The sequence below is a fragment of the Opisthocomus hoazin genome, chromosome 1, assembly GCF_030867145.1.
Source record: "Opisthocomus hoazin isolate bOpiHoa1 chromosome 1, bOpiHoa1.hap1, whole genome shotgun sequence".
NCBI classification, from domain to species: domain Eukaryota; kingdom Metazoa; phylum Chordata; class Aves; order Opisthocomiformes; family Opisthocomidae; genus Opisthocomus; species Opisthocomus hoazin.
The window spans coordinates 62,354,506-62,381,763 of NC_134414.1; the positions used below are offsets into that span (position 1 = coordinate 62,354,506).

The 27,258-nt window shown below is 39.1% G+C and overlaps 1 protein-coding gene across 3 annotated transcripts in view; it reads right to left on the reverse strand.

Annotated features, from left to right (window-relative positions):
- The window catches only part of UGGT2 (UDP-glucose glycoprotein glucosyltransferase 2), a 90,820-nt gene extending 64,330 nt beyond the window's left edge, over positions 1-26,490 (reverse strand). The window contains exons 1-9 of one of the 3 annotated variants that reach the window (XM_075423863.1): positions 26,279-26,490; positions 24,845-24,927; positions 16,443-16,573; positions 15,195-15,307; positions 10,108-10,282; positions 7,063-7,159; positions 5,968-6,049; positions 3,295-3,395; positions 446-545 (exon numbers count right to left, since the gene is read on the reverse strand). In XM_075423863.1, coding sequence (XP_075279978.1) covers positions 446-545; positions 3,295-3,395; positions 5,968-6,049; positions 7,063-7,159; positions 10,108-10,282; positions 15,195-15,307; positions 16,443-16,573; positions 24,845-24,927; positions 26,279-26,427 — 1,031 coding nt within the window. In that variant the 5' untranslated portion in view covers positions 26,428-26,490. Of the gene's footprint in view, positions 1-445; positions 546-3,294; positions 3,396-5,967; positions 6,050-7,062; positions 7,160-10,107; positions 10,283-15,194; positions 15,308-16,442; positions 16,574-24,844; positions 24,928-25,943; positions 26,047-26,278 lie in introns of those variants that run through there. The other 2 variants (XM_075423873.1, XM_075423882.1) reach the window with 2 other exon arrangements.
- Positions 26,491-27,258: the final 768 nt, after the last annotated feature.

Consider the following 27,258-nt stretch of genomic DNA (forward strand, 5'->3'; position numbering starts at 1 on the left):
TCTTCCCCAGTGAGAACACTAACATACAGTAGCCAGCGCCCCATCTTATCAGCATGCTGTGCTTACAACTAACGTGGGTGGACCCTCTACAAAATAAATGAAATTTTGCCTCTTCCTACTGTGAGTAGATCTGATATTAATTCAACAGAATTTTGCACTCAGGAAAACATAATTCCAGTAGGAGCCTGGAGGACTAAGTGTAAGTGCCTGAAGGAGCAGGATGCCTTCATGGCATCTCCTGCATTAGGCAGGAAACATTTAAGAGATCAATCATGAGCTCTCCCAGGAGTTATTTTCTACTCAATGAAATTATCTGGGATCCATCTAGCATGCTGTAAAACATGAATACCTGACCGCAGGATTTGGATATAAATCTGTGTTACTGTCATTAAATTAAAACGCAAACTTAAAAACAGTATTTGAAAAACAAGCTTAAGTATCATACCTGGCTCTTATTGGGAAGTTCTGAGCTATGTCTTTCATTACCTTTAAGGCATCATAAACTGGGGTAGACATAATTCGAGTGGCTGCTTGAAAACTAAGATCTGGGGAAAAAAAAAGAAAATCACTGGAAATACCACTCAACCAATACTGCCTACAGTCAGAAAACTATTCCATATACACACTCTCACTATTAACATTTTTTGTTTCAGTTGTTCATTCTAAAAGGTTATGAAGTAGTATTATTAAGGTCAAAAAGACAGGCACTTAAAAGTTGGAAATACCAAACTCAGGCTTTCCTACAGAATTCTGCTCAGCCAGCTTGAGCATACACATTGTGCATGTAATTTCTAAGTTTATAAAGCACACTGAAAAAAACAGAGAATTCATCCTGTGGTATTATGCCAGTATCACAGCAGTATCATGCTCAAACCTAGATACACACCAACCCAGACACCCATAACTGCAGTAAAGAATAAGATCTTTCCAGCTGCAGGACCTTCGCAAGATTTTCAGAGAACAGATCTGTTAAATGTAGAAGGCTGTAGTGAGCATGGGAGGTGTACAATTTTCAACACTTTGCAGCAATTTCACAGGAAAAGAAAATGGAGGCTTATGAAAGCAATGCAAATCTACTGTCAAATTTCAGTTCTCCTAAGTGTCTGTCACAATTTTTAAAAGGATCTCATTTTTCTCCCTATGCTTTTTCTCAGAATGAAGTAAATTTGCATATATCCAGACAGTTTATAATTCATTTGCCTATCCACTGGAAAAACAACAATGGAACTCAGTTAGTCTTCTCTAAGCACCTAAGTTGGGTGCGACACATCTTGGCACAAGAGACTGAGGAAAATCCAATTTTGGTAGCTGTAGGGTAAGGCAATAATATACTAGGTGCTTCCGTGTACTTCGGATACAGTCTGCGTAACTACCTTGGCAATGATGCTTTTTTTCTCATAATCTACTAGTCAAGACAGTTGAGCAGAAACTGAAAGCCTCAAGTTACTCAGTTTGAGGAAACTGGATGCCTCATATAGTAAAACGTACTGGGCAGAAAGTCATAGAGGATGCTGCCTAGTGGAAATTTGTGCCATCTTTTTGAAGCAATTAAGAATTAAAATTAAAAAAAAAAAGGCTGAAGAAAAGTGAACAGCACACATTCCTAGTTCAGTCCAGTAAGGTACACCTTGGCTGGAAAAAAAAGTGAGTCTGAGAGGTGGAATGGTAACTTGATATATCTTAGTACTTTTATCAAAATGTATAGAGTCACTGTTTTCAGAAAGAACATTTCAGATCCTTTTCAACAGCCACATAAGCAGTGATCAGGTGAAGCAATACCCAATTGCTGCCATTACTACAGATAGTAATGCCTTACCTGCTGTGCACTAGGACACACACTTAAAAACCTTCATAAATTCATAATCATTTCCATTTTGTGCTGAACAGCTACAGTACGAATATTCAAATCTCACTGAGGCAAACTGACGTCTTTTTACCTTCTTGGTTATCTCTGCTCAGGGACTGTCACCTACAGACCTTCCCTTTGCGGTACTCTAACACAGCTGAGAAAGCAGTGTAGGGCACCTTGGGGAAAAGATGCTCCTGAGCTTAAAGCAGATCTCAAAGTACGCTTTGCAAGCTAATGAAGTACTAGAGATCAAGAGGCTGTTCACACAGATAAAAGAGTGAGTTCTTAAAGAGAATACCGCACATCATTTTTCACTATGAATAGTAAACCTAATTACCTACCTAAAACATAAAAGCACTTGAAACACAACTCTTGAATCGTGTTTAGGGTCATTTACAAACAGAAGTATGCCCTACAGCTGAAGGAGTTTTGGTTAAATTTAGTTAAATTTTTACTTGGAAGCTAATTAAAGGAAATCAGAGAGTAGCTGAGCCATTAACTCAGCCACTATAATTAGTCACTAAGAATGAACTAAAGAAAACACCCAGTCAGGTCAGGAGTAAGAGTATCAATACAACTGCACCGTACAAAGAGGGGGCTGAAGACCTCCTGTCCAAAAGGGCCCTGAATGTACTTACACAAGCCAGCATCTGTCTTCCTGGCACTGAACAAACAGCATCCCAATGCTTAACTACTTTCAACACTGCATGAACTGGTTGCTTGGGGAGCAGCACAAATTTCATTTTCATCTATATGGCCATGACACTGCAGCAAAGACCACCACTGAACATAGACCTTATACAAGCTTTTGAAGGTAGACACTAAAGGGATCAAAGCTTCACAGCTGCTTCTGCTTGAACATCAGTGGAATGGTATTCAATCATGTAAAAAAATTTAACTAGACAAAAAAAGAATTTTCTTTTTATTTGCATGGTAGATTTTGTGGGAGAACCAAGATACAGTGTTTTTCATTTCAAAATTTTGGACCAAGATAAGTCCTGTAGCTGAAGGGGAGTTCACTGAAAAAGTCTGCAAGGGAACTACAATTCTCTCAGATAGCAATGATGTATTTCATCTCGACTCAATAGTCACGTCAAATCAATATTTTTTGCCTGACCTCTCAAAAAAATATCTGAAATTAAATTAACATCAAAGACAAAACATCAGGCAGAAAACTGGACAATATAACTTCTGTTTTCAAAATCTGTAAAGCTAATTATGATTCTCCATCTTACAAAATTACTTCAACGCTCCTTCAATTTCTAGCATATAATACTAGGACAATATATCAACACATTCATTTTAAATACTTGACATAATACTGCCTTTTTATGAAACCATATGTCTCTTTATAAAAGAAGCTTTTATCATAATGTTGATACATCAACACAACAAAGGAAAATTAAACAGAGTACTGAGTTAATTCAGAAAGATGCAATACATACCCTGTAGCTCCCAAACTTTCAGTGGTTCCATGTTGTTAGTAGTTTCAACTAGATGTTTTTTAAACTCTTTGAGGTTATTTTTCAGATCAGGATGCATCTGTCTATAATAAAACATTTGTTTCAAAAAAGGCAGAAATCAGTGACATCCACCAATGTCTGCTTTCATTCACAGTACTGCTCATAGCTAATACTGTATCTTATGGGTAACACACAACAATTAAAACGTTAATTCATTCTTAAAATAAAAATGAGGATTTGGGCTGAGGTGGTTTCTGAGGATTAAAACCCAGTTAATTACAAGAAGGAGTTCAACTGTTTTGTAGTGATCTGTCTCAAACCCTGTCACATAAATTTTCATACAATAAATGAACTCAAAGATTAAATAGTATTAACACACAACACAGGCAGCTGTATAGTTAGTTTACTACAGCATAATGTATACCTAACTGTATAGTAACTGTACTATAGATTAACTGTAACTGTACACAGAGTTTGTTGTACTACCTACAAAAGATAGAGGCAAGCCAATGTTGAGAACATCTTTTATAATTTAACAGCACTGACAAAATCAAGCTGTCGAGCACACAAATCACTAGTCAGACCAGAAGAAAAGCATGGTGCCCAAAAGCTTCACTACTTTTCTGGAAAACATCATTGGACAAAGAAGTTTTGGGAGCAAAGACTTCAGCCCACTACAAGATACCCTTGAATATCAAACAATCTCCATTATATTTCTAAAAATTCTTGTACTAGAAGTATTGAACAAGAAACAAAAAGTAGCTAAAAGACATCTAAAGCATTAAGACTAAGTTCTGTAATATTTCATATTTTATTTTAGATATTAAGGAATCTCTCCCTCCTCATCTTCAGCTGTTGGATTACATTAACCATTGTTTTTTATAGAAAAAGAAGAGTATCACTGAGGAAGACTGTTGTTCTGGAATTAAAATATAGTCCAGGTTCCTCAAAGAAAGCACACTCAGCTGAAAAGGGAAGCAAACACAGAAAATTCCTTTTTTTCTTACTTGTATCATAGACCTAGAAATGTCAAACGTATTTCATACTCTTAGGACTCCCTCTATGAAGGAACAAACTCTTAACTAGTTTTGAGCTCTTTAATTACTGTTTTCACTGCCTTCTTTGCAAATTTACCTTGACGATTTTATTTTCTGTTCAGATCTTTGATTCTTCTGTGAATGAAAGAGAACTGACAAATAAGACCTAGCCACAAGCTACAACCAAGGTCTATTATTGATGCTTAGTCCCCCATTTCTCTTGCTCACTTACAGTATGGTCAATGTAGCCACAAAATCAAGCACATATCAAGCCAATTGAAAAAAGCTATCCTTCTCTGGATACGTATCATGATGTGGGATTGAATTATGTTAATTTGCACTAATAGTTATATTTCTAAGGTTTTATGTCTTCTGCTTACCTTCATAACCATTTCACAGCTCAGAAAAGTATAGCCTTTGACATGGCTATAACTGAAGGACAATTTACAGATTACTGAAACATGTCTTTCATCTCCAGTATGAAAAGAAGAAGAAAATATGAGTCTAGAAACAATGTCAAAAAGTCTGAGTATTTATCTGACAGCTTTACAAATTAGTCACAGTGCAATATCAAGAACCTAAGTATAGCTAAACCTAGCACTATCCAAGAGGAAAAAAAGCTCAGCTAAAGATATGACACAAACATTTGGTATTAACTGCTGTGAAAGGTTTCTAATACACAGGTGAAACTACAAGGAAGCCCACAGATCTAGGTGCACTTCTATCTCAATGTCTTTACATTAAAACAAGCAGACAGGGGATGGGCTCTCAAGAATTTAGACAGCATTAGCAGCTCTGAACTCTGAGAAGGCTTCTACCTTTGTGAGAATATCTACAAACAAGTTTGCTTTTTGCTGTAAATAATAAAAGAGAGAATGCCAGTAGAGAAGACCCACACTCTTGAGTTTCTTTTTGAAGAAAAAAAAACAGGATTTATGATTCACTGCATGGATCTGCTACAGGAAAAGGGAAGCACTTTTGGTAACTGCTATCATGAAATGAATCCAGCAGTGGAAGACTGGAAGGAGCCCTTGACAGGGCAGCATCCAATTTCATCTAACAGATTGTAACTGGAATATAAAAGAGTTCCTGCTAGAACAGAACACAAATTCATGAGCTCCAAAATAAGAAGACATCTATAATAAGTACATCTTCCAAGAAATATCACTCCTTAACTCTAAGAGATGAATGACTATCCATCTTAAAAACACCTTATGTAGCTACAACACATGGGTTTGCATTTTGAAAACCAACATTTTGATTCTAATTATCTGAAAACAGAACTAGCAGCAACAATTTACTGTAGACACAAACATGAAAACATGGCATTCTAAGTTTTTGTGACTGTTGCCCAGAGGGAATTTTTTACTTTAAAAACAGTTTACTGTATACTTTCTAAGAGAATTAGAAATCTTAAAGCAATGAATTGAAATGAACAGAATAAACAACCGTTGCATCTTTACATTCACAAGACATACACAAAAAAAATAATCAGAATTTTCATCAATGGCAAATAATTTCCAACATAAATCTCACTTCCTCTATAAATTTTTTTTTATTCTTGGTTCAGGTTCCAGAAACAAACACAGAATTTTAATTATAACTTGTATCAACTCACTTTAATTTGCCAAAGAGAAATCCTTGGATATCACTTTCCTCCTCCTCCTCATTGTCTTCCTCTTCTTTTGTCTCATTTGCTCCTGAACACATAGCACATGTAGAAAATATAAACCAAGAAAATTACTGATGTATTATGTACTTATGAATTGTAGAACAGTTAACAGAAACAATCAGAAAGTTGTCATTCCCAGATGTAATTTCAATTAGATTTATACTTATGCATTCGTATTTTGACATCAGAATCACTTTACAGAATTTAGCAACACTCAAATTAATTTTTAAATACAATTCAACGAATGATTACATTTTTTATATAAATGAAATTGATATGATTAAATAGTTCACTTCCCAAAATAGCCATTTCTCAGTTTGATTAAGTGAGTATAACTCACTTAAGACTGATAAGAGTATAACTCAACTACCAAATTTATGCTTGAAAAGCATGATGACTTCAAAGCACTTGAATCTCCACCTAGTATCTGGTATGTCAGAGATTAATTTCTTTCCCTTAAAAAATTAAACTATTTTTGACGTGACTCAAATGCTATTAAAACTTAGTCTTGTCAAAGAGAGCTAACTAACTTTTGGTGTCAGAATGCTATAGCTACTACTTTCTGTGGTAAATGTCTCATTTCAACATGTAGTAACATGCACTGGTAACAAATTCTATGATAGAATACATCTTTCCTGCAGAAGATTGTGAAAGTATTTCCACATAAATTCAGAAAAAAAAACCCCAACCCTGAAATATTAATGTGTAGATACTGTACTAATTAGCACGAGATGCCAACAAGGACAAAGTAATTAAAGAACAAAGGTTAAATAATCTTACTGAAAGGAAGAACGGGTTACATTTTGAAGGGCCACAGAAAACAACAATTAGAGGTTAGATAATGAACTATATCCTAAGCACACCTATTTACAAATGCTTGCATATATTTTGATGTCTCAGTTCCTAATGCCTGAGACGTTCTTCTGTAAAAAGAAATTAAGTATAACCTTCAAAACATTACCGATGTTATAACTGAAGATTATTATATATTTTAATACTATCTCCAATAAAATATCATAAACTAAAAAAACCACAACATACCTTTAACTTGTGTGTCATCTACTGCTTTATATTCTGTGCTCTTTATTGCAAGTTCTACACCATATCCAGATAAATACATTTTTCTGGAACTTGGTTTCTGTTTGATGATATTATTTTAACAGAAAAAAAAAAAACTTAAAAAAATGTATTTACAGGCAATTAACAATATCTAATACTGTAACTTTATGATGTTATGATAGTCATAACTTAAATTCATCTTTCAATTTATGATTCAAAGTACAAAATATTACACCAAACAAATTATAAGAGTCACATAAGGCATACTGACAGTCCATTGAGAAGGTGTGTAATAGAAAGTAAAGACTTCCTTTATCTTCTGCAGACCACAGAAAGGCTGTGTCAGAATTGTAGTCCCTTCACATAATATCAGAAGGATTAGAACAGGCAGAGCTAGTAGCATCCTATAGAATTACTGACGCCTTACAATTCACATTCTAAACTGTTACTAATTTCTTTGTAATTTTGCCAGACTTCAGCATGTTAGGAGGAAATTCTCTATTTCTGCATCAGACTGACTCAGAGAGTTTTGATGAAAGAGTTAATCAATATCTGAAAGGAGGATTAAGAAAATGTATTAAGGTATCACTGCTAAAAACAGGTTGCCACTTATTAAGGAAAATAAGTATTTCTAACTACAGAGTAGAAGTTTGACATTCAATAGAGTAATTACTCAGTACATACTTATTTATGAAAATGGGCCTTAATTTGCTGCAAATGTATGAAAATCCCTTTTCCAAAATGCAATTTGCACATGCACAGTAGCAATTTCTTAAAAGCCTTTCAGCTTTAGCCTACAATTTCTAAGAATCATTCCATACTGAGAATCCTCCAGGCCACAACTGAAAACCCAACAGGGCTGGGGGTGTCCCTCAGGGGTCGGTACTGGGCCCAGCCTTGTTTAACTTCTTCATCAACGACCTGGATGAAGAGTTAGAGTGTACCCTCAGCAAGTTTGCTGATGACACCAGACTGGGAGGTGTGGTAGATACACCAGAAGGCTGTGCTGCCATTCAGCGTGATCTGGACAGACTGGAAAGTTGGGCAGAGAGGAACCTGATGAGGTTCAACACGGGCAAATGCAGGGTCCTGCACCTGGGGAGGAACAATCTCATGCACCAGTACAGGCTTGGGGTGGACCTGCTGGAGAGCAGCTCTGCGGAGAGGGACCTGGGGGTCCTGGTGGACGACAGGTTAACCATGAGCCAGCAGTGTGCCCTGGCTGCCAAGAAGCCCAATGGGATCCTGGGGTGCATCAAGAGGAGTGTGGCCAGCAGGTCGAGGGAGGTTCTCCTTCCCCTCTACACTGCCCTAGTGAGGCCTCATCTGGAGTACTGTGTCCAGTTCTGGGCTCCCCAGTTCAAGAAAGATGAAGAGCTACTGGAGAGAGTCCAGCGGAGGGCTACAAGGATGGTGAGGGGACTGGAACATCTCTCCTACAAGGAGAGGCTGAGGGAGCTGGGCTTGTTCAGCCTGAAGAAGAGAAGGCTGCGAGGGGACCTAATATATACTTACAAATATCTGAAGGGTGGGTGTCAGGAGGATGGGGCCAAGCTCTTTTCAGTGGTGCCCAGTGACAGGACAAGGGGCAATGGGCACAAACTGAGGCACAGGAAGTTCTGTCTGAACATGAGGAAGAACTTCTTCCCTCTGAGGGTGACGGAGCACTGGAACAGGCTGCCCAGGGAGATTGTGGAGTCTCCTTCTCTGGAGATACTCAAGACCCGCCTGGACAAGGTCCTCTACAGTCTACTGTAGGTGACCCTGCTTTGGCAGGAGGGTTGGACTAGATGACCCACAGAGGTCCCTTCCAACCCCTACCATTCTGTGGTTCTGTGATTTTATTCTATTTTGGTCCTCCAAGCAAACCTCAATGCAGAGAGCGCACTGTACTCTCTAAGCAGTCTCAGTGATACCAGCAAAAAAAATGACAGCAGAAAGACTGTATCTCTTCTGCTCTCAATGCTCCCTCTTCTGGCATTTAATGCAGAGAAGGACAGAGAATCCACCTCAGTGGGAACCAAAAAATAAAACCAGATGTTGTGAGGAAGGAGGAAAAGGTGCAGTCGGAAGAGAGAGGAAGTATAGGGAGGAAGATAACAGGCATTTGGGGGGACCATGGTCATGTCAGAGCCAGGACACTGTAGATATTTAAATGGAAAAAAAAAAAAAAAGGTGCATAAAAGAACCTAAAGTTCAGTGAAAACTATACCCCTACACGACTTAGAATTTAAGATCGGTTTCCTCAAATTCTCTGTTTCATTACTGTGAGCAAACACCTCAGTCATCTGCAAACTATGGATCTCATCTTCCTGAAATGCCTGGTCTATGTAAATCACAGCAATCTCACACTCCATAGATTATTCTTGTATTAGCTGCACTATTTAAGAGCTGTTCTTTGAATATAAATTACCAAAAACTTCCAATAACCAAAACTGGGGACAATACAGTTCCATGTACTGATACTTGTCTTGTGTTGTTTCTTCAGAGAGAAGAGCTAGTTAAGAAAAGCATTCAGAAACATTATGTTTGAAATACTGATGCTGTGGAATGCAAACGCTGAAAAACTGACCAGTGACGTTGACTCCAATAGCCCATGCCGCTCTACTGCAATGAACATGAGATTATACTAAGAATATGTAAAATACGTGCAATTATTGTTCAGCTTGATTTTCTATTCTAGCTCCCATTTTTCTAATTCTTTTACTAGTATGTTCAGTCTGTTGCACCAAGATTCACCCAAGATCTTCGTACAACGTACAAAACCCAGACATGTAACAAAAAAACAGGTATTTCAAAATCCATGCAGGGCTTGCATGCAGGATTAGACAATATTATCATGCTTTCCCAGCTTCAAAGTTTATATTAGGTGAATCATTTCATCTAGAAGCTTATAAAATCAGAATATTTTGCACATGATTTAGGCAAATGCAAAAACAAATGTAGAAAATGTGTTTTGTCAAAAACCAAGAAAAATAAAGACAGATTACTAAGTTTACTGAATAAATGTTAATTTAAATTGCATACCTGAACATAATGCCGGAGAACATAAACAATTTCCTCCTTTTGCGCTTTCTCAGACAAAATTTTGTGGAATTTAACAAAGTCTTTCGTACCCATTTCTGCATAAAGAACAACCACTGGGCCGTCCTCTTTGAGAGCTGGGAATTTATGATCCCCCTTAAAAAGATATGGCCTGGGTCTGGTTTAAAAACAAATAATTGTGATATTATAAATTCAGAAAATAAATAAAAACAGCAGCAGTTTTCTACTTCATAATCAGAAATACCATTAAGGGCTTATATGCTAGAAGTATAAAAGCCATATTAATATAATCACAAAATAATCATGAATACTGACAAAAGAACTGTGCTGGTTTGGGCTGGGATAGAGTTAAATTTATTTGTAGTAACTAGTATGGGGCTATGTTTTGGATTTGTGCTGAAAATGGTGTTGATAATACAGGGGTGTTTTAGCTATTGCTGAGCAGTGCTTACACAATGTCAAGGCCTTTTGTGCTCCTCGTACCACCCCACCAGCGAGCAGCCTGGGGGTGCATGGGAAGCTGTGGGCAGACACAGCCGGGACAGCTGACCCCAACTGACCAAAGGGATATTCCATGCCGTATGACATTGTGCTCAGCAATAAATCTACGGGGAAGGTTGGCTGGGGGGCTGCTGCTTTGGGAGTGGCTGGGCATCGATCAGTTGGTCGTAGGCAACTGTTTTAATTTGCATCACTTGTTTTTCTTGGGTTTTATTTCTTTCTCTCTTATTTTCCTTTTAATTACAACTTTATTATTATTATTACTAATATTATTATTATTTTATTTCAATTATTAAACCATTCTTATCTGAGCCCACGGGTTTTCACAGTTTTGCCCTTCTAATTCTTTTCCCCCATCCCACTGCAGGGGACGAGTGAGTTAGTGGCTGTGTGGTGCTTAGTTGCCGACTGGGGTTAAACCACAACAACTTAGAACACAAATTTTCAAATTAAGTCAAAGAAACTGAAAAATCAGCATCAACTATAAATAATTTTAATATATTTATCAAATCACAACACAAAGAGCAAACGAAAAGTACAGCACTGAGATTTTGTGCAAGTCAGTTACAGCTTGCACCTTTTAATTTAAATGATGCACATGAAACTAGAGATGTACAGATCAATCTGAGTAACAGAATATCAGAGGGATATTCATTGAAGTTTGAGAAAGCTACTAACACACATGGAAACTAACTGGAGTCACGCTTCTATTACACCATCAAGCTCTATTAATTTAGCTAACTTTGCAAATTTTGATCGCCTACCTACCCTCCTTGTTGAAGGCCATGACTGTAGAAAAGTTACACTTTCTATACATGCAATGATTTCTTAGATGATTACAAACATCTTTTAAATAAATCCTGGGAAAGACGAAAAAGTAACAGGGTATATGGTTGATATACTCAAGGTCCTAATTTTTGATGAGTACACTTCTTTTTCAAAGTTGCCTTTCCATAGTTACCCTTGAAAGACCAGCAAAATCCCTCCAAAAATCTTCAAGGCGGGTTGAGAAACTTTAATCCAACATGCACTGCAGAAATGTGGGTACTAGATGCTCATTGAAAAGTCATACTGCAAAGGTGTGAGCAGAATTCCACATGCCACAGTTTGTGATGCAAAGCTTACAAATATCTTCAGTACAAAAATCACAGAATAATTTATATTGCAAAGGACCTTTGGAGGTCATTTGCTCTAATTTCTCCCTCAAAGCAGGGGTGATTTGTACCAGGTTACGCAGGGCCTTAACATCAACATCCTATGTAAGCTTGATAGATACGCAATCAAAGACCACATTTCTAAGGCAGAGTCAAAAGGAGGGGCCTGGTTTGAGAGTTAGCTTAGGTGCATGCAGCCACATGCCACAGAAATATTAGGCAAGCTTTCCCACTGCCATCACAGGACAAGGCAGACAAAATAAGTGTCATAGGGGAGTCTGAAACAACTCCTGAATAAGTAAGCTCTGTTCCAGAACAGATCCAGATTTGCCCCAATGAAAAAGCATACACACTGGACGTGACTTGTGCAACTTCCTTCTCATATCCAGACAGACAAGCACCGCCACAGTCATTTATAAAGAGTTGAAAACCTAAATCAAGGGAGCTTCTCTTTTCTTAATTAGTCATGACTCCTGTTCTCAAAAGGTGGGTACCAAGTGCTGTCACGACTTTCCTGAACACTGACAGTCTCACAGGAAGATTTTCATGCTATAATGACCCAGCTTCACTAAAAAATTAAGTGTTGCAGTGAAATAACACTGCACAGGGCTACCATAACAACCTTGGATTGGAGAATTAAAGCATTCAGCCCTTGTAAATCCAAGACAAGCCTCTGTTCTCTGTTCCTCTTCGACACTGAATAGTATTGAGAAATAACTGATTCTCTTGCTCTTGGAGCTGCAAGCTAATTTATTTCCTCCCATAAGAGAGTCTCATGAGAAGGCTGCCTGAAAGGGAAGGAGAAGCAGTTAGGCAGACAAAAAAAGAAAAAAATACATGGATGTGAAGTTCAGCACTTGCTAACCAGTTACTATGGTACTACAGGCAACTATACGCTTGCCTAGAGAGCTGCCAAGACGAGATGCAGAATGAATGTGATGGACAGAAGACAGCAGACATACATACTGAAAAACCTTCTAAGGAACTGACTGTTTTGGGCAAAATGTGACTCCCATCAATGCTTCTGCTCTTGGCAGCAACAGTCCCAGAAATACTAGTGTTGTGTTTTGGACAGTTAGCAAGACAAGCAATCCCAACCATTTAATCACCGAAGATCTTCCTTTGAAACATCTAGAGCCCTTGAGCAGCTCATTGCACATCCACACAAAATACTTCCAATTAGAGCCACGCAGTCCATTGCAACATATCTGAAAGTGCAACAAACCAAATCACAGTAGCTGCTGCATAAAGAACTGGATGAAGCAAAATCTTGGTCGTGACATGCAGACTATCTGGGGTCTCGTGAGTTCCAAGTGCCTCAGACTTCCTAGATCTCAGGTTGAGCTGATGAATCTGCACAAAATAATGTTTCTGCCTCTTCTTTCTCTCCCAGTGAGATTTGAAACTATCATCCCTAAAAATAGAACATTTCTAATGTCCTCATCCAATATGGGGAACTTTAGGACACAAGTGAAACCTAGCTTAAGTTGGCCTAGCTTAAGTGGAAGAGTCATGACAGACAGAAGACAGAAAAAGAAAACGAAACACAAAGGAAAATAGTTTAAAATAAAAAGCGAATCAATAAAACAAAAGGTATCTTTTCATAAAAGCCATAGAGAAAAAGAATGACTGGTTTAGAGGAACCAACAGTGAGATTGCACACTGTCCCATATATATATCATTTGCTCACCATATAGAAAAGACACAACAGGAGCACAGCCCTATTTCTACCACCTAGGCTAAACATCTCCAGCACAAATGAAAAGCCGCTGCTACCCAGAGTACAATTGTAAATAATACTGGAAACAATTACCTGAAGGTCAACATATTTTTCTCAAAGTCTGTCTCCAGGAACTCTAAATATTTGAGTGACTCAACTACTTTTGGGGTGGGGAGAAGGAGAGGAAATTTATGAAGACTCTGTCCCTGCAGCTCTAAAGGTTGTAAGGTGACTGGTACACACAAAACTATCCAAAACACAAGAAGGATTAAATAGAAAGAACTTCAGTTTTGTTCCGAGTTCTTGAAGTTAATAATTCCTAGAAGTCTAACTCTTTCAATTCTGAATACTTCGGGATTCTATTGTTTAGTATCATGATTTTCCCGAATCTTGTAAATTTGGGGACAGTACCTCCAGAAAGGAGAATGTGCTGAATCCAGTCAAGTGCCTTAGAAGAAGAGTATATTCAGACCTTGTGAAAAAATGTTAAGGTCTCATGATGCCTTGATATGACCAGAAGAATTAAACACCATTTTAAAAGTCAAAATATAGTACAAATAATTTATGTAAGAAAGTAAGAGACATTTGCTAGGCAGAATGTAATAGCTAAAAATGGGACATAGCAAACTAGACACTGAAGTGCTTTTGCAGAAACCTTGGCTATTGGGTAAGTAGAAGGCAATGATTTAGTAGGTTGTAATTGTATCAATGGCCTTGGAAAATACCATAAATCACACATATAGAGCACAAAATTGTTTTCAGAATCAACCATCCCCAAAGAGACAAATGTATAGGTTTTCAGGGTTTTTTTTTTTCCAATATATTTTTGACAGAAAGCAAAATCCAAGAAATCTGCCCTACTAAATCATCTTTCAGCTCTACATAACTCCAGGAAGTGGTTGAGGGTACAGACACTAATGTGTATTATGGCGACCTTGACCATTGCCGGAAAAAAAACCAAAAAAAAATACTAAATATAGGTTTTGAAAAAATACAAATTAATTCATTTTTACAGAGATTAAACATTTTGCTTTCATTATTGTGTTATTATTTGTTATTTTGATAGGTTCTACATATTTTACTTCACAGCTCAAATTCATTCTGGACTGACGCTAGTTTCCGCAGGACAAAGCCTGCAGAAAGGCTTGATAGGTGCAAAGGCTAGCATAAGGTGAAGAAAGGTCATGCCAGCTGAGGTAGACTCCTCTTCCACTCCTGTGCCAAGCCCTTACAATCCAGAAAACCTCAAATGCAGCAGCACTGACTACACAGAAAGATCTGTCGACAGAAGTACTGTCTTAGACAAATTAAATGGTAAGCTTGTACAGAAAGTACACTGGAATTGTAACTTGACTATCCCACATCAAAAAAAAAGAGAAGAAATACAAAATTTTCCATGTGGTTAGAGGAGCAAAGCTCTAGGATTTTATTTTAAAACCCTACTTGGATTCATAATTGATGAATTCTCGTAACAGTAAGTGTTCAAAATATTCCCAAACCAAAAGTAACTCTTTTAAAATAACATATACTTTAAACGGGTATGTCTTTAAATATTCAGTAAACAGGGATTTATGGGCTTGGCATTATAAAGTAAGTAGAACATAAAATTTCAAATTACCACAAGTATATATGCAATAATACATTTTCCTCTTTAGCAATCTATTCTTCCTCTTAAAACAGATCATTACATTTACCTCTTAGTAGCCTTCTTCAGCAGCTTTTTTATTTCATTAGTCTTACAGGTGTGCTTCTCATGGATAACCACAAATGCACTGCAGCCTTCTGGTGGAGGTTCATCAGCTGCAATCTAATATTTCAACAATTATACTCAACCAGAATGCTTTGATTGCACTTCAACTTAAACTCACATTCCTTTGATTAAAATAATTCAGCAGCTGCCATTGAGTTGTGTTTCTAATTAAGCCCATTCAAAACTGGGTACATGCGAAAAAGTAATGGAAAATATTAGAAGATTAAGACTGTATAACCTTTGTGAGATGTAGTCTATCAAATACAGTTATACTCCAGAAAATGCAAGTCCATTTATGTTCTGTAAAGACAGGGCTGAGAAATCTCCTCCATAAACTGAAATTACAGCCTGTACTCTGAGATATTTTTGAGTCGTTATCAGCGATCATGTTAATGTACAAAGATTTGACTGCCAACCAATAAAACCCAAGCAACTAACATAAATTTTTGGCTCTCTCGCCTTCCCACTCCCCCATCTTTTTTTTTTTTTTAACCCTATAGAGCTATTCCCATGTAAAGTGGGCGTCATATGAATGCATGTCAATGACTCTGGATTCACAAGCCGAAAGATAAAAATGAAAAGATATGAGCCTGAGATTATGATATTCCTCCAGAGAACACTTGCAAAAAACCCTAACTTTATTACAGTTTATTACCTTCCAGAAACATGGATTTCTCACTTTACCTTGAAGGTGGCATTGCTAAAAGTAGGAGGAGCAGTTTTAGGCTAGAGGCACAGTGAATTTACATCCTCCCATTTTTTCATTAACAAAGCAGGTATTTGACTATTCTATCTTTCAACTTTTCAAATACTGAAATAATGAGAGAGATGACAAGCCCACTAAGTAACAAATATAAATGACTTGAAGCTACAGGAAGTTTGCTACTTTGGGAATGTCTGAACTCCCACAGGATTATTTAAAGCAATGCAAAAAATAACCACAACCTGAGTTTTAAAAATGAACAATTCCAAAAATTCTACCCTGAAAATACTGCTATCCATACAATTAAACATGAATATTTGTTCCTGTGAATATAACCAGCTTACAAAGCATCACCTTCATAAACGGATCATGTTTGATTCCAAATAATGTCGGCATATATTTTACTGAACTGTAATAATGAACATTCTTTATTCTGCAGCCAAATACCACACAAAATCATGTACCAAATATATCAGACAATATAGTCACCTGCTGAAACATCTGAACAGTTGGAGAATATGCCCGTATGGAAAGTGCAAATTTCAATAGATTGACTTGCAAATTGGATAAAAATTGTCCTGCTTTCTTCAAGATTAAATTGTAATAGGAATACTCTGAATCTGTTCAAGAAAAAAAAAAAGACAACTTTTAGTATTTAGCCATAAAAGATGTGGCATATCTACCTGTGCTACATAATAGGCAAATATTATGTTAGTGCTGCTTGGCAGTTCAAAAGTCTTGAACATTGTCCACTAATTACTGTTTCCTTTACTACCAATTCCAAAGGCCTAATGCAAGACAAATACAACAAAAGTGAGTGCAACAGCGCTAGTTAACATCTAAATCATTTTCAGCAATATAAAAATCCACTCAAGACAATAATGCCTCCCTACAGACCCATACGGAAAGTCTTGAATAGAGCTTATTCATTTACTTCTATTTCTCAAGCTTATGCTAGCCTTTTAATGCAAATGTTGACTGTTACTTTCAACCAGCATTATTTCACAAATGACTTCCTCACATTTCGCCTTGGAACACTCCAACCATACAACTTACATAAATAAAAACTTTCTAAAGTGACATTCTTTGGGCTACTCTCACATACCCTATTTCTTCCTTAAAGATACGTGATAAACAAGAGTATGACAATGCATGCAACATGTGGCTTCCCCCCTCCTTGCATGTCTTGCCTTCTCCAGGCCAAAATTAGGACTCCAAGTAAGAAGAAAGGTGGCTATTGTCTAGGAATGACAGAAGTGACAATAAAGAACATTGCTTGGAAATAATTAACGTTCATTTTTTCTTCTACAGGCATATTCAAGTGAATATTCTCATGTTGTCCTTTGACTGTACGGCAAAGTAGCCTAACTAAAAAGAGGTTGTAATATTCTTTTATCAAGTTGTGAAAAAGACCTGTATCTCTTTAAGGAACAAAGCTCACCAGAATTTCAAATCAGGCTATATACATTGTACTATTATGATACGCTTGAACACAAACAAATTAGAATCAGAGCGCCAGAGCTGTGACCATACCAAGCATTGTGCACCATCCCTGTTCCAGAGGTTGCTGTTACACAGGAGGAACAGCTGAAACAAACGTGAGGCAGTCTAGAATTGCCAATTTATGTGTGTGTGTCGTCCCCCCCCCCCAAATAAACCTACATAGTCAGCATGTATTTTACTTACATTGATAGATACTACCTGGAAACTGCAGTGATTAAAGATCTTTTTCACGTGTAATACAAATATTGTCCTATAAAGGTGAAAATTTGCAGCAAAGTGAGTTGCAGGGAGAAATGATTCTAGCTGTCCAGCTTGAATTTATCTGTGTTCTTAGGTCAACACCTTATTTTAAAGGCGCTCTTGCTGTGAAAGTGGAATGATTGTCGCAGTAGTAAACTCCTTCAGGGACCCAAAGTGGCGGCAAATTTTTACACAGTATGAAAATCATCTCAAATCATTTAACCTGCCAGAGTTTACCTGCCTCAGCTGCAGCAGATCTCGGAAGTACTCGTATCAAATTCTGAGTGCAGCAATCAAAATGCCATTCCCTCACCACGGCCTAGGTTCCAGCAAACACACAATAGCCCTGCAGCCCGTAGTTTTGGAAATATCCATTAACTGCTCCCAGCAGTTCTGTATACAATTTTTGTAACTAAGCACTTCCTATCCTCTTATTTTTCTCTTTACAACCCCTAACCTCCTCTTGTTCTTCATGCTTCTAGGATCTTTCTCCTTTCTGCCTTTTCTTCCTTTTTAAAACTCATTATTTAGAAAGGCTGAGTTTGCTGTAATTCACTAGTAAAAAAACCCCGAACCCCCTAAGATTACAAAAGCGTATGATCTGCATTTCTACAAAGCTGCCTTCCCATAAATTGCGGACGATCACTACTGTCTAACATCAAATTCAATGGACAAAACCCCCATCTCTTCTATGTTCTCTAAACCTACACATAGCCATAGCAAATGAGATAAATTTGGCTTCACAAGTTCCAAGCAGTGAGCGTAAAAAATTTGGAAGCGGCAAATACTTCCAGACTGAAATGTCTTTGCAATAACTATACTTTCAAATTTTCTTCAAATTATCTCCACAGAACTAAAAACTTCAAGCTGAAATTTCTGCCTCTCCACTCAGCCCCAAATAACATCCTATTGAACACAATGAAGAGTTATTCAATATACAATTCTAAAGATACCACCTCAATAAATTATTTTTTCCACAAGTATTTAAATTCTTTGGCTTGCAAATTCCAGCTGTGCTTTCACTGCTGTATATAAAATAGCTGACATTTTTGCTCTGAAAGATGATTAAGACAATGATGGTTTTAACAAGTAAAAAAAAACAACCACCAACCAAACCATAATTTGTCATGTGCCTCCAAAAAAGATTGTATAACATATTGGCAAGGTTACATTTATCAAACCATACATCCACTCCTACTACTTCACCTTACATTAACGCTGTTGGCTTCATTCAGACTGTAACTGTACTTTAAACTTCATCAAGATAAATTAATCCACATCAAATGCTATATGATCCACCTAATGCAAAAACATTTTTTAAAGTTTATTACATACAGAACTATGGTTTCAGTTTTGCAAATTATTTTCACATAGTGCTTGCTCCTTGAAACTTGGTAACTACTTGCTCTCCAGGAACATTTTCACACTGCACTATTTGCCAAAGAGTTGAAATCATAATAAATTTCTTAGCATGTTACAGGGAGCCACGGAGAAACAGATGTTTCTGGTCATATTACCACTAAATTCATTAACCACTAAATTCATTAACAAAGTTGACTTAAAAATAAACAAACGAGACATTAATTGGATACAGTTCCAGATTTCAGACATCTGAACACATGTGTATGAGCTACATATTTGTAAATTACCATTCTAGCCATGAGAGACACAGCCTAGCAGCCAACAAAACCTGAAAAGCTATTTAGCTCACTCTAAAGATGCCTAAATTTGTCAGCTGAATAGCTCTCTCAACTCTTGTAGCCAAATTGATTACACTGACTACAAAAAGAACTGAACAGTTAGCTAAGCAGACACATATTTAAACATTAACATTTACTATCCACAATCTACAGCAGTATCTCACATCACAGGTAGATTAAAAATAATTAAAGGGAAACAACCAGGATAGTCCTAAGAGGAAAGTAAAGGTCTGTATAACAGCTCCTCAGTTTCCAGCATACGCAGCACAAAATTAATCTGAATACATGCTGGTGGCCCACAGGAGAATTCAAAGTACTGATGCACAGGCAGCAGGGAGAGTAAACATAATGGGCATAATTAGTCAGAAGAGCACAGGGTGCTGGAATCATTATTTTGAGGGATGGGAGTATGAGGATTCTTCCAACTGCATCAATGTGTGTATCTGTATCCATAGATCAGCTAGGGAATTAAGAGATCCCAGGTAACGGCAGCTCAAGCAATCACTGGCCAGTCAAATTCCTATGACATTCAAGCAAGATGCCAGCAGAGAGTGAATACTTTATTTTATTGCATGATTACTATAGAAGTGCTACACTTGTGAAACTGATTCCTCTTGAATCTTTAAGGTTGATATGTATGTTAAAAATACTTCTCTAATTTATTTGTGAATAATGTATAGCCTTCTCGATTACAACAAATAATTTACATGATTGTCGTTTATGTAATATACTGTTGTATTTTTTTCAGAGAAAATAGTTTCCCTATTAATATGCTTGTGTGTGGGGGGGGGGTTAATATATATTTAAGAGGCTGCTGAAAATTCAATATATAAACTGAGCCACTTGGGAAGACAGTAAACACTCAAGTTACAATTAGTCAGCAGGGAACTGGCTACTTACATTCATTCCATGTTCCTAAATTAACCTTCTGAGATATAAAACCAGCAGCAAGTTTAAAATGCAGTCGTCAGTGGTTTGTAACTGTGCTGGTTTTAATATGAAATTTTTGCAGCTTTGATTTTTTATAATATACATGAAGCCCAAAATAGCATCACCTGTATCCCCAAATCTTCCATACGTCTGGCAGCAAGCATGCTGCATATTAAGCAGACATATACAATGTTGTCTGAAGACTACACTCTAATTTAATATATTAATATTTTAACTTTTTGATGATTTTCATAGTGTATAATCTCAATGACACCCAAGTTGATTTGAATTCATATTAAGGAAAATGTTAAAGCAACCAAATACATCACCAGACTAAATGCTCTACCAAATTCCACATACATTGTTCCTACCAAACCCATTAAATTGCTATATATGTATCACAGCTAAACAGATTATTACTAGAACTAATTTGCTAAGGCTAAATATTTTAAATGAGCAAGTTAACAACAGATGTTGATTTGATTATTCTAAATTTCAAATAATGAGTTTTGAGAACTGATAAGCAATAGACTGGAAATCATCCAAGGGATGATTTAAAATTAAAAAAAAAAGCCACCATATTTTATTAAGTTGCCTTCTAGCTTTAAAACTTCATGACTTCTCAAACACTCAACAGTACATTAGGATACAAATCTATAATCCAATTCTCCTATAAACCCCATTTTTCAGCTTCAAATCTAGTAATTCTTCACCTTCTACGAAAAAGTTTCTGTTTAAAAACAACACTTTTATTTCCCAGTTATTCATCCTATCTACTTTTGATATCATCCACAGCATCACTGAAAAGTCAGTCACCCCAACCAATCCTTTTTAAGCCAGATCCTTTCATTTGCTCAAGTAGTTACTGTTACTTCAGCCTTAATGCATCATGAACATCCCTCTGTGTCAATGTGTCTCGACATGCAACAGCTAAGGCAGAACCCACTCCACACCATGCAGAGAACCATCTTCTCCTCAGACGTATACTATTACACAGCTCTCAGTAACTGTGCCACTCCAGTATTTCGGTATAATATTCTTCACTTCAGCGGACCGTTTTATTGTAGATGTTGAATGCAGACATTAAATAACCACTTTCTTTTCCTCTAAAACTGACTCCTTCCTCCTCATCCTGTTCATAAAGAGCATTGGTTTGCTTGTATAATACTACCCCAACTATGAACTGACTTTTAGGAAAACCACTTGGTGCCAGAACTTTAAATTTTCCTGCATTATAAACATAGGAGTTTGTTGGTCATAATGATAAATACATACATCAATTGCTTAATATCCTTAATTAAAGTAATATTTTAGTACATTCTCAAGGCTCCCCACTACCAGCATTTAACATTTCATTGGCAAGATAGCTCATGCAGATCACCCTAACAGTAACTTAGTTATTCACAATCACACAGAGTTTATCCAGGTGAAGTAAAATTAGCTGTTAGCTACATGCTTTACCAACAGACATATGTGTCACTAATCATAAATGTCACTAAAACTTCAAATTCCTTGGAAAGCTGGTCCAAGTAAGCAGACGAGAGATGGCTGATAAACCCTGGCACATCATCTAATACATCAGTCTTGTCTCAAAGCAGTACCAGCTGCATCTAAACCACTCATTTAAAAAAAGAATAATTTAAGTCAAAAGTGACTTCTGGAGGTCACCTCATCCAAACATGTACTTAGAGGAGATCTAATTTCAGTGTTAGATTAGGCTGTTCAGGGCCTCGTGCAGTAGAGTTTAAAGTATTTCCGAGAACGGAGATTGCACAGCCTTCTAGGGCAGCCTGTTCCAGTGCTTACTCAACCCCATTGCAGAAACATTTTCCCTAGTATCTAACCAAAATTGCCAATTTCAGCTTGTGCCCATTGCTTTTTTTCATATTACTGTGCACCTTCAGGAAGGGTCTGGTTCCATCTTCTCTGTTAGGAAGCTGAAGATAAAAGGTCTCTCCTTATTACTCTCTTCCTCAGGTCGAATAAAACCCAGGCCTCAGCTTATCCTCAGAAGTCTGTTCCAGTTCCCTAACCATTGTGGTGATCCTCTCCTAGATTTGATCCAGTATTGATTCGAAGATCCGTTAACAACCTAACAGTACAATGCATACTGTTAAGCAGGTATCCTTTATTACGGCGCCGGGCACACGGGGCATCTCTCCTCCAAACGTGTGCACCAAACACCCTCTCATTCCAGGTTAAATACAATTACAATATACATATTCATCATATTTCCGAGAAATGCTTAGCATATTCATGGCCTTTCCGAGAACTAATTAGGATATGTTAATGTCTTTCACACATGTCTGTTAGCGTCCCCAGGTGGTTGTCGGGGGTCTTCAGATGAAGGCTTGTACTCTTCATCACTTTCTGTGTAAACTCAGTTTTAAAATCACATACACCGTGTCCTTCAAGGCTGCTTTGTTACAGTCTTGTGGTTACTTTGCAGCCTCCCTATCTTCAAGGTCCTGCGCATCTGCTCTCCCAAGGCTGAGCTGTTGGGAGTGGAGCTATTTAAGAGTCTCTCTTATCCTACAGTTATCCCAATTATTCGCCAAGGGCCAAGACTGCTTTTGTTTGAATTATTTTGTCTAATGATTTAAAGTGATAACTTGTGTCTACATTCATCCACTACACTCCTTAGTAGAAACAGGGATTAGTATAACAGTTACATCATTAGATCACTACGTATGCAGGAATACAAACTGTAATAATAAAAACTACTAACAACTAGAAAACATTTAAGCTTCTTTGTTATAGTTTCATGTTTCTTATGATCCCTTCCATCGGTATGTCTTGCCTTTCTTTTAACAGGGAGCCCCAACGTGGGCCCAGTACTCCAGAGGTGGCCTCACAAGCGCCACACACAGTGGAACAATCACTTTTTTGTGACCTGATGGCTGCACTCTTGCTGATGCAGCCTAGAATGTAGCTGGCATTCTCAGCCATAAGAATTTAACGCAACTCACTGTTGAGAAGAATCCCCAGGTCTGTTTCTCAAAAAGCAGTTCCCAGTCAGTCAGTCAGTGCCCAGGTTGCACTGTTGCCAAGAATAGTCCAGTCGATGTGCTGGAGTCCATAAAGCTCCCTTGCTGAACTTCCCGATGCTTCTGTTGGCCTGTCTCTCCTGCCTGCCAAGGCCCCTCTAACAGCAGCCCTACCCTCCAGCTTCTCAACTTCTCCTCCCAGTATTGTGTCATTCACAACCTTGTGGAGGGTATAACCCATGCCAGTGTCCTGTGCATTGACAAAGACCTTAAACAGCACTAGCCAACAGTACTTGCCTCAACAAATGCTACTAGCAGCTGACCACAGGTCAAATTCTGCACCTACTTCCATTTTCTGTGTCCTCGTGCCCTTACACAGAATGGCTCTGAGCAGCATTCATCACCCGGGCCTACTGTTCTCAGCGGTTCTCTCTGGTTTTGTTTATACTTCTGACCTCAGACTATCCCCAGTTTTCATCAGCTTGCAGTAATTTTTGGGATTTTTTTTCTACCTCCCCAGTCGATATCCCACAACTATAACCACAGTTCTTTGTACATACTCTGCTTCTACTATATCCTTTCTAAAGAAATGAAAATACAGGGAGTCAGTAAAGTAGAACACCATGTTTTACTCAACACAAAAGCGCATCACGGAATCATAAGCAGCAAAATGTTGCTTACCATGTCGGTCCCTGTTCCTCTCCTAGTAATTTTTTGAAGTCTATCGGCTGCTTTGGGCATTTCTGAGCACTCAGTTAACATGCTCACTGACCTATCCACATGGACATCACAAACTCTTTTTGACTTGTACTCAGTCAGTCACAATTGTTGAAGCATGTTGTTTCTTAAGTCCTCCCTCCTATACACAGGATTTTTCACGTAGCAAGGACTCAATTCTGTCACTCACTGCCATTTCCTGCATGATCTTTCCACTATTTGTTAGCTTTTGCCTATTAATGTAACATTCCATTTACCTGAAGCCTTTTCTAGTGGCAGTGTTAGGTCCTCACACTCATGTCTAAAGAGCTGTACTATTCTGAAGTAAAGAGCAAAATGAAACAGCCTTACCTTGGAAGATTTTTCACCTTGTTCATCTATTTACCTACCAAACAGGTGTAATATCGACCAACCTGTTTTTACTGGAGGGTGGTACGTTTCCAAATTTTTCATTATTAATCTCTGTAATTTCCAGTAAACTGCTTCTGGGGTGGCTCACTTTTAGACATGAAGTCTGAATATTCTATAGGCTCTTTACGAGTCATGTAAGAAGGTAGGTATCTTTAATCTCTATACTTCTGTTCCATATTGCAACAGCAGTTCAGTCCATCTCTTTTTCTTGCTTTTAGAACTCCTTTACAGGTAGAGCTCAGAGGAAAATACGCTACCACTTTCTGAAAGAAAACTACCTAGTAAGCAACAGTGGAAGAGTTAGGCTTTGCCTGACCAGAACTAGTTTAGGTGTTAGCTTGATGTTTAAAAGTTAAATACAGTGCAAGATAATATATTAAAACTAGCATGCTGTTTAACTTACCTCCTTGCTTATAAACTGTTAATTCTCGTACAGTTTCCAAGAACTGCCAAAACTTCTCATTACCATCTTCTGCAATAAATTCACTGTTGAAAAATAAAAATGAATTGTCCATAGGTTGACTTTGTCCAAAGATGTACCACAGCAAAAATCTTCAGTTGTTTAAAATAACAAGTACCCAGCAACAACCAAGTGTTAAGCATTCAATGACCATCTAACATATCTGCAGCATCAAACACTGCACAGTGATCTATTTTGGTTGAAAGAAATTCTGAACAAAATACTACCAATCTGAACTCCACAATCAGAACTGTAATGCAAGCAGACTATTCTCTGATACAGAAACAAACACAATTTTTCACTTTATTTTCCCACAGGTATTCCAATATACAGTTACATATAAAACCAATTCAGCACACAAACTTTATCTAATAGCAGCTAAATATACAAATAAGAACACATACTCTTTTAGGTTATAGCTTTTAATTACAAGCTTTTATCTATGACAATGTCTACTTCTACTATGCTACACGGGGGAGGTGCCCAATCTCTGGAACACGTTCAAAGATGGGTTAATCCTTACAAAGCATAAAAGGTATCGTTTGCTTTATTCCAAATACCATTATACCATTTACTGGTATCACTTCTTAGTTTTGTGTTTTTTTCTTAAGGGAACATCAGCTGCTTTTTCACCCCCCCCCCCCTTTACATCTGCCAGAAAGATCTCCTTGCTAGCATGAGTGTATTTCTAATCTTTACTTTGGAAGTTTGCCACTCCTTTGATTACAGAAGCTTGCAGTTCTCCCTTTCATGAGAGTTCTCCAAACAGCAGCAAGTAAGTTTGAAAACCAAACAAAGAAAGACTTTAAACCAAACTGGCAGGGGAGCCACAAACACCTAATATCGGAAAGCATTTTAACTTACTATTTTGAATTATGATGACGAGTTAACAATACCTTTTTCAAAAAGGCATGCTTTACTACTGCAGCTTCACCAGTACCTTTCTACGTAACTATTTCATTCATGAGTGAAAGTAAACTAACTGGGGTGAGATGCTGTTACTCAGTGGAAGTTACGGACGGCGTAGCTTGGCCCACCGCACCTCCTCAACGTCGGAGTCGGTTGAATACAAAGCAATTCGAGCCGCACGCTGGAAACCTTGGAGAAACCCTGCCAGCACCCCCGTAACGTTTCGCAGCTGGAGAACACAGCAGCGCCTCACGCCGAAGGAGGACTTTAACGCACCCTCTGACGGAGGAAGAGAGGCGAGAAGCGCACGCACCCCTTCCCGCCAGCCCCCCGCCCCCTCAGCGAGGCGCCCCCGGCCCCCCGCAGACCGCCGCGGGAGGCGCGGCCGCCGCCCCCCTTCCCGGCCTCCCGGCCCCGCGCGGCAGCCGAGGAGGGGAGGGGGAAGGAGGAGGAGGAGGCTGCACGCACCTCGCCTCCAGCAGCAGCGGGGTCGCCGGCCACTTCGCCGCCAGCCGGGCCGTCACGGCCCGGGAGGAAGCCGGGGGCCTGGCACAGGGGTAGGGCTGGGCCCGCAGGAGGGCGAGGAGGAGGGCAGGCAGCAGCGGCCAGCCCGCCATCGGGAGGACAGGGCGGCCAGGGGCACTCGTAGCGGCCACCGCCCCGCACGGCTCCCGCGGCCCCCTCAGCCTCGGCTTGCGCCCCGCCCACACAGCCGCTGCCTTACTCCTACTGGCTGTGCCGTGCCCTCGCTATCGAGCCATTGGCCAGCCCGGAGACCAATCAGGGGCTGACGCCGAATAAATAGCGGGGCTAGGCAGGCTCCCTCGGTGACACGCGGCGGTGGGGGCGGAGCGTTGAGCGGCCCGCAGTCGGTGGAGAGGGCGGCCCGCAGTCGGTGGAGAGGGCGGCCCGCAGTCGGTGGAGAGGGCGGCCCGCAGTCGGTGGAGAGGGCGGCCCGCAGTCGGTGGAGAGGGCGGCCCGCAGTCGGTGGAGAGGGCGGCCCGCGCCCCCGCGCAAGCGCAGGAGCGGTGTCAGCGCCGCCTCCCTCAGGCGGCGGCCCCGTCCCTGCCCGGCGAGGGCGGCTGCCGGCGCTGGGCTCTTAGCGTTATATTTATAATTCTCGGGCGGTTTTGTGGGTGTGAGTTTTGCGTAGGGCAGCTCTAGGTTTCGGCTGTGGGGCTCTGAGCGGTGCGCTCCGTTAGCTGGGCGCTGTTGGCGGCTGCAGTGGCTGACGGTAGCTGAGGAGAGGCTGGGCCGTGTTATCCCGGAGCCAGGGGGCAGCTGCCTCCCTTGGCGCTCCCCGGACCTCCCAGTGCCTCTGCTTGTGCTTGGTCCTCACTGATTGTTCGGCTAAAAGCAGTCGCTGGGAACTTGCTAAGGTATGAGTAGCTTCACACAGAATATATAGGCATATTCATATATACTTGGTACAGGTAGAGGGAATTACT